The 6,716-nt window shown below is 37.3% G+C and overlaps 1 protein-coding gene across 2 annotated transcripts; it reads left to right on the plus strand.

Annotated features, from left to right (window-relative positions):
• Nucleotides 1-455: 455 nt before the first annotated feature.
• On the plus strand, nucleotides 456-6,278 carry LOC128228464 (uncharacterized). 2 transcript variants are annotated; one of them, XR_008259928.1, is made up of 4 exons: nucleotides 456-861; nucleotides 3,816-3,956; nucleotides 4,284-4,966; nucleotides 5,721-6,278. XR_008259928.1 is itself a non-coding variant. In XM_052939785.1 (3 exons), the coding sequence occupies exons 1-3, from the start codon at nucleotides 618-620 to the stop codon at nucleotides 4,502-4,504; spliced, it is 606 nt and encodes a 201-aa protein (XP_052795745.1). In that variant the 5' UTR covers nucleotides 456-617; the 3' UTR covers nucleotides 4,505-6,278. The 2 variants fall into 2 exon arrangements, 1 of the variants encoding a protein (XP_052795745.1); XM_052939785.1 differs by having other exon boundaries at nucleotides 4,284-6,278.
• Nucleotides 6,279-6,716: the final 438 nt, after the last annotated feature.

A 6,716-nucleotide genomic window follows, 5' to 3' on the forward strand; every position in this document is an offset into this window, starting at 1 on the left:
CCGAAACGGTGCATTTTGAGCGTATGTTATTACTTTTTATCCGATATAAACATAAAAATAGTAAATCTGGACGTTATGGGGGCAAGCATGCAAGAACCACGGTCTCAATAATGTTCAACGTCCCGTCCCCACAACATTAATTTGTCCAATATGGTATCGCAATTAAGCGCAAATGATACCAAAATGAAAAATTGAGCTTACTATCCACTGAATGTTGTCAGCCTATTGTGGGGGTCCCTGGAGAAGGGGGCGCTTTTAACCGAAGTGTGCCCTTTTAGTGCGCCCCCTCTGATGCAAAATCCTAGAGCCGCCCCTGGAATAAGGGATATACCTCACACAACATTTCAGAATCACGATTTCAATAACGTTCAGATACCTGTTTTCCTGAACCAGCATCTCGTTTTTCCGTCGTCTATCAAATTTGGAGAATTGCGAACTTGACGATTTTCTGTTGATACCACTACCTGGCTAAACAAAGGTAGAGATGCACTTCCTAGGAACATTACCTGTATGAATTATATTTATAATTGCCGAGCAACACTGACTGAAAATATTGTGCAAGATTATGCATACTTAAGCAAGTTTAGGTTTGCTTGCTTTTAAACTGATAAAACAAAATGGGACTGAAACGGATTTCCGAGTCGTCTGTATTGTTCATTATCGGTGCTACGCTGGTTTTCGTGTCATTTGTTCTAGGCATAGTTGGTATTGCGACGCCAGTGTGGACACAATCGTCAACGATCAAAAATGGAACCTCAGTGGAATATCATTCGGGACTTTGGCGAGTTTGTTCAACCATTGATCGTTATCATTCCATGGAAGAAACGTTCTGTCTGTCACGCATAGAGGCATCTGTAGAAGGTATGGACACGTTTGCTTAACATTGGACAAGTCTGTTCATTCTTGTGCTGTAATTTGTGCTCTTCCGTTGTAGAATATTCGTATATTCCTAGGCCTAAACAATATTTATGTGTGGTTCTTGTAACCTGACCGACCCTTTTTTGCCATGGACCGAAACGGTGTTTTTTGCCCCAAAAAATGAAACGTCTGAGTAAGTGATTATTAACCTGTTCTGAAAACGATATTTAAGTCGTTTCCAAACTCATCGCTTAGTAACGAATGTTTCCATTTCCGGAATGAAAATACATATGGCTTAATGTTTTCTACTGATTGCCTGGTACCCAGCGTACTCTGCACAACAAAAGTATAAATGAAATGGTAAGGGCAGGTTACCTATGCTTTTCTACTAACTGCTACTTTTAAAGCTGCACTCTCACAGATTTACCATTTTAACACCTTTTTTATATTTTTTTTTGTCTTGAAAATGGAAAATTTTTGCGTAGATATCTGCAAACCAATGATATAAGATTGCTGACAAAAGATCAGATCGTAGATTTTCATAGTTTCGTTCGAAATTAATGTTTTATGGCTTAAACCGTTACTAACGGTTTTAATTTTTTTATTTTTTAAACCGTAACTAACGGTTTAAGAAAAATGCAGAAAACATCAATTTTTGAACTTAAATATAAAAATATGGGATCTAATTTTTTGTCGGCAGTCTTATATAACTGGTTTCCATGGATTTTTGCAAAAAATGGCTCTTTCCAAGACAAAAAATAAAAAGTTGTCAAAACCTTCAATCTGTGAGAGTGCAGTTTTAAGTACCCAAAGCCTGACTAAAATTGTCTTTTTTAGGCTAAGAAATATTTCCATTGTTTTTCTGTCAAAATAGTTATGTTAGAAAATAACGTCACTAACTTTGTTTGTTCACATCGGTGTTGATCCGTGGTGACCCATGTGAGAACCCCTTTAAGTCACGTGATTCCTCACCCTTATTTATCTGATGTTCAAATAAGCATGCCATTTCATGACGTTATTGACAACAATGTTTTATATTGATAGCCAGTTCCCCTAGTTGTTAGTACGGAATGCCGTTAGGGCCATCGCTTCTGAATGTGTTGATCTGAAACGCGATACTCGATAGTACGATGGTCAAAACGCGAAATCACGAAACTACGATGGTGAAAACGCGATAGTACGATGATGAACACACGACAGTACGATGATGAAAACGCGAAAGTACGATGATGAAAACGCTATAGTGCGACGATGGAAATACGACAGTACGATGATGAAAACGCGATAGAACGATGATGAAAAAAAAGACAGTACGATGATGAAAACGCGATAGTTCGACGATAAAAACACGACAGTACGATGATGAAAACGCGACGGTACGATGATGAAAACGCGGTAGTGTCGTGATTGCGCGTTTTCATCATTGTACTATCGAGAATCGCGTTTCAGATCAACACATTTATAGGCGATGGCCCTAACGGCATTCCGTATGAAAGTGACTACTATCTGAAATAAATAACCAATATAATACATTATGTATAAAGTCATCGCAATTCATATTTCTGTTCTTAATTTAAGCTGAAATCGGCCTTGACAACACGTATTTTTAAATATTTCAGGGCCAAAAAAGCTTGTTTGCAGTATTCATTTCCGTTTAACTTTTATGTATGCCTTTTCTGCAAATAAACACGTTTCAATTGCTTCCAAAATAACATTGGGTCACCAGGTAGCCACAATTCACAAAATTGTACTTTAGATACCCTCCGGTTATTTTTATGTTGTATTAACTTTGTACATTAATTGGACGTTAATACTTTGGTTATTTTTATGTTGTATTAACTTTGTACATTAATTGGACGTTAATACTTTGGTTATTTTTATGTTGTATTAACTTTGTACATTAATTGGACGTTAATACTTTGGTTATTTTTATGTTGTATTAACTTTGTACATTAATTGGACGTTAATACTTTGGTTATTTTTATGTTGTATTAACTTTGTTCATCAATTGGACGTTAATACTTTGGCATTGAGTTGACATACGTTTTTGTATCTCGCTAAAACACCTTACAGTTCTCGTTAAAAGACTTAGTATCTTGTTTAAATGCATAACGTATCTCGTTTAACGACTTACTTTTCTCCCTCCTCAGATTTTAAGTATCTTCCATGGCCGAGAGTGTAAGATAGGCTCATCCCGACCCGAGCGGAGGGTTGGGATGAATCTATCTTACACGAGCGGCTAAGGTAGATGCTGTTTCTTCCACCTCAGTTTAACAAAATTAAGTAAACATGTATGTTTTGCTGGAACTATTTTGTGCGTAGTGAAAATAAATGCGTATGTATATGTGATAATTCGTGGTTGTCATGGATATGTGCGCAGTGATTCAGATTATGTTAATAACCTCGGCAACCTGGTAAACCTCGTTTCCGCAAAACACCCTCCGCTCGGGTCGGGATGAACCTATCTTACACTCACTACCATGGAAGATACTTATTATCTTCGGTATTAAATTACGCGATTCTGATTGGCCAATACGCAAAATATTTTTGTTCTCATTACTTGTTAGATGTAAATCAGATTTCCTGCCAAGTCTGTATAGTTCTTGTAAAATATGTTTTTGGGGTTATAAATCAACTTCTCTGGAACCTATCCACAAGAGATACAACAAAATGTTTTTCACGACCAATAAACTTGAACTTATGTTTTGATGTTTTTGCAAAAATATCTTGTATGTAGTAGCTTTTGATATTTTTCATTTCTTTTGAGTGGAATAAATGTTACTTTTGGAAGTTAAACATCCGTTTGTTAACATTTTTATCCTGATGGAAACGAAAGTTCCAGAATGAAACCCATATATCTGGAGTAAGGATCCAAGCACTAAGGTATAAGCCGTATCTAAGATATCTAAACTTATACATATTTGTTCTACCTAAGATTTTTTTTTGGTAAATTGCAGGTTGGATGCAAGGTGTACAGACGCTTGAAATTGTGGGTCTGATTTTTTTCGTGGTTGGTTTTGTTATGACGTTAGCACTGCTGCTTTGGTCATCAAACGCTCGTCTTGCGAGTGCCAATCCATGGGTTCTTCTTGTTGCTGGTCAGTAAAACGTTTATAATGTCCTGTTTAAACAGATTGGGCGCTTCAGATAAAACTAATAATACAATGTGAATTATACAGTACAAGGTCAGCAAAAAGAAAAACGATGACATTGCATAGATGCACAGGGTTCAAGGCCTGACAGATACTTAACGAATCATATACACCTTCCTTATTCAATAAACATATTTCAAATAAACAGTAAAAACAATACATGCCGAAACAGTGAAAAGTATAAGTCTAAGCAGATACATCTATGAGCAGACGTGCATAAATCTACAGCAAAAAAAATCATGTTTCGCATAGAAATATACTTCTGCATTCCAGGTATCTTATTGGAGGTTGGTGTCGTAATATACGTTGTCAAGGTGGATATGAATATCCTGGGTTATTCGCTGTATCTAACGTGGGTAGCATCCAACGGTGTTATAGTAGCATCTATAATCATATACTGCGCCGAACGAAGGAACAGGCGCCCGACATCGACCACTGTCTTTTATGCGCCGTCGTCTAACACGAACCCTGTTCAGATCAGCCAGCCAATGTAACAGCCTGAGCCTGCTGCTCCCGTTCAACCACAGCCGGTACAGAGGCCGGAACCGCCTTACCCCGGAGCATTTCAGGTTTATCCACAACAACAAGCACCGCCACCGTGTCTCCAAGCAATGACTTACCAGCCTCATGCGACAGTACATAAGTTTACAAACCTTCAGTAATGTAGTTAGTGTACTAAAATTTATATACTATAGTGCATATATTCTTACGCGTATTTTGTGACTTGCCACAATCGAACAACATGAACCGTTTCCAGACCTAGGTAAACATGGTAATGCATAATGCTGGTCGTAATAAAAGTGCCTAAATAAATTGCGTGTTTTGCGGCATACGAGACAACCTCAGAACACTGACGTAGATACAGCATTGCACTGAATCTTTACGTAGCTTGTGGCCATCTTCTTTCGACAAGCAACAACAGGCAATTCGGGTGGCAGTACTTTGGCGATTTTAAGGTATACTTACGCATATTGGATACACTAGATTCATTCCCCGTCGTACCCCACAGCAATTTTAAAAGTATGAGCCCAAACGGACAAATTAACACCCATCAATGGATAAGGTGAAAAGGCAAGAACAACCAAGGTATTGTGTCACAACGATGAATTAGTGACGGCAGGCTCTGTACCTTAAAACGTTGGTTAGCTTATATCCTTGCAACACATCTCCCCTTATCTAAGCTTAGAGCCCGGATGTAGCTAAATATAGACGAAAGCTTATACCTTATATATGTAATAACGCTTATATCAAAGAGCAATTACAAAGGTTCTGTGCTTATAGATGGTCCTTTTTCATTGATGGTTGAAAATGTATCCATAACTACGGCTTTGGTGATTGGTTTTAAGTCCCTTTATTTGATAACAGTCGTGCAAAAACTACACCCATGGTCTAAATACTATGAAGCTTTAATGTATGTACGATTTGTACAAATGCTTCTTGTGACAACAAGCACGCAGCAAGACCCATACATCTGGCTCTGATAAGTGGGAAGTAATTCTCTTTGACTGATAACAACAGATGAGTGTAAACATCCACTTGTGTGTTTTTTCTTGTCACATTTATTCACGTCATTATTCTTGTTCTTGGGGAGTATTTGACATTGGTCTTAATTAGAGCTAAGAATAATGAAGCTAATCGGATGACGTCCTATAAATAACGGACAAATACAGTGTTTTACGTCAATGATATATGGCCATATACAATTTTCAGGTTCATGAATACCACCACAGAACAAGGCCAGAGTTATACGAACTATATATAGTTGGCCAGAACATATTGCGTTATAATACAATTTAAACAAGTTTTTCAGCCACTCTAAAACGATAAAATCATTTGTGTAATTTTGCTGGACAATTGAAATCGGCTCATTATTCAGAAAATATTTGTACTGCTTTAAACTACATTTCATGTACGGATCATATTGGATCTTTGAAGGTCAAGGAAGACAACTGAAATACTATTTTATTTAGTCATGACGTCGCTGATATCGTCCTTGTATACTTCTGCTGTACAAATCGTGTGCAAAAATGTTTACGGTGATAACACCGTGGTTCTAAATTGTTAATTTGAGTTGTCTTTCTTGTGCCACTACCATACTATCAAATGTAGCTCCTTACATGGATATCATTCATTGATGATCTTATTTAAGCTTTTGCAAGATTACTCAGATGATATAATATGTATTTCGTTGTGATTACATAATTCATTATGTTTTTATTTTGTTTTAGCATAGTTGTTTTGATACACAATAAAAGGTTGTTATATTTATTTAGAGGTTAATGCCGGTGTGCCGTCCGTCCATAACGGCACACCTGGTCCGTAATGGCCCGAGGGCTTTAGCCATGGAGTAAAATATGTCGATAACATATTCTTGACAACTGTCAATGCAGAACTTGGAGTAATATAAATGTGAGGTACGAGCATGTGATGCAAAACGCCACTGCTTGGTTTATGTATTATTTGGTCGTGGATTACACTAGACATCGTTTACTTATACTGAAAATGGCAGTGGAAATGATTGTACATAAGATGTATCAGGTATAAGCATACTATTAGGTAAGATTTCGTTTACATCGATATTATTTGTTTTTTAATTACTCGCGAAATAGGGGCTTGCCATGCAAGCAACCTTTCTCCAGCCATGTTTGCGTTGCTTATTACGTCGAACTCTGCAGTTACCTGTTCAGGTGCGCGTTTTACCGGATG

This window comes from Mya arenaria, chromosome 3 (genome assembly GCF_026914265.1).
Source record: "Mya arenaria isolate MELC-2E11 chromosome 3, ASM2691426v1".
Lineage (NCBI taxonomy): Eukaryota > Metazoa > Mollusca > Bivalvia > Myida > Myidae > Mya > Mya arenaria.

What these genes read in the sequence shown, in the direction of transcription:
- LOC128228464 (XM_052939785.1), top strand. Translation starts at nt 618, where the DNA reads ATGGGACTGAAACGGATTTCCGAGTCGTCTGTATTGTTCATTATCGGT. An exon ending in CATAGAGGCATCTGTAGAAG is followed by an intron (nt 862 to 3,815) that starts GTATGGACACGT and finishes GGTAAATTGCAG; the next exon opens with GTTGGATGCAAGGTGTACAG. An exon ending in ATGGGTTCTTCTTGTTGCTG is followed by an intron (nt 3,957 to 4,283) that starts GTCAGTAAAACG and finishes TCTGCATTCCAG; the next exon opens with GTATCTTATTGGAGGTTGGT.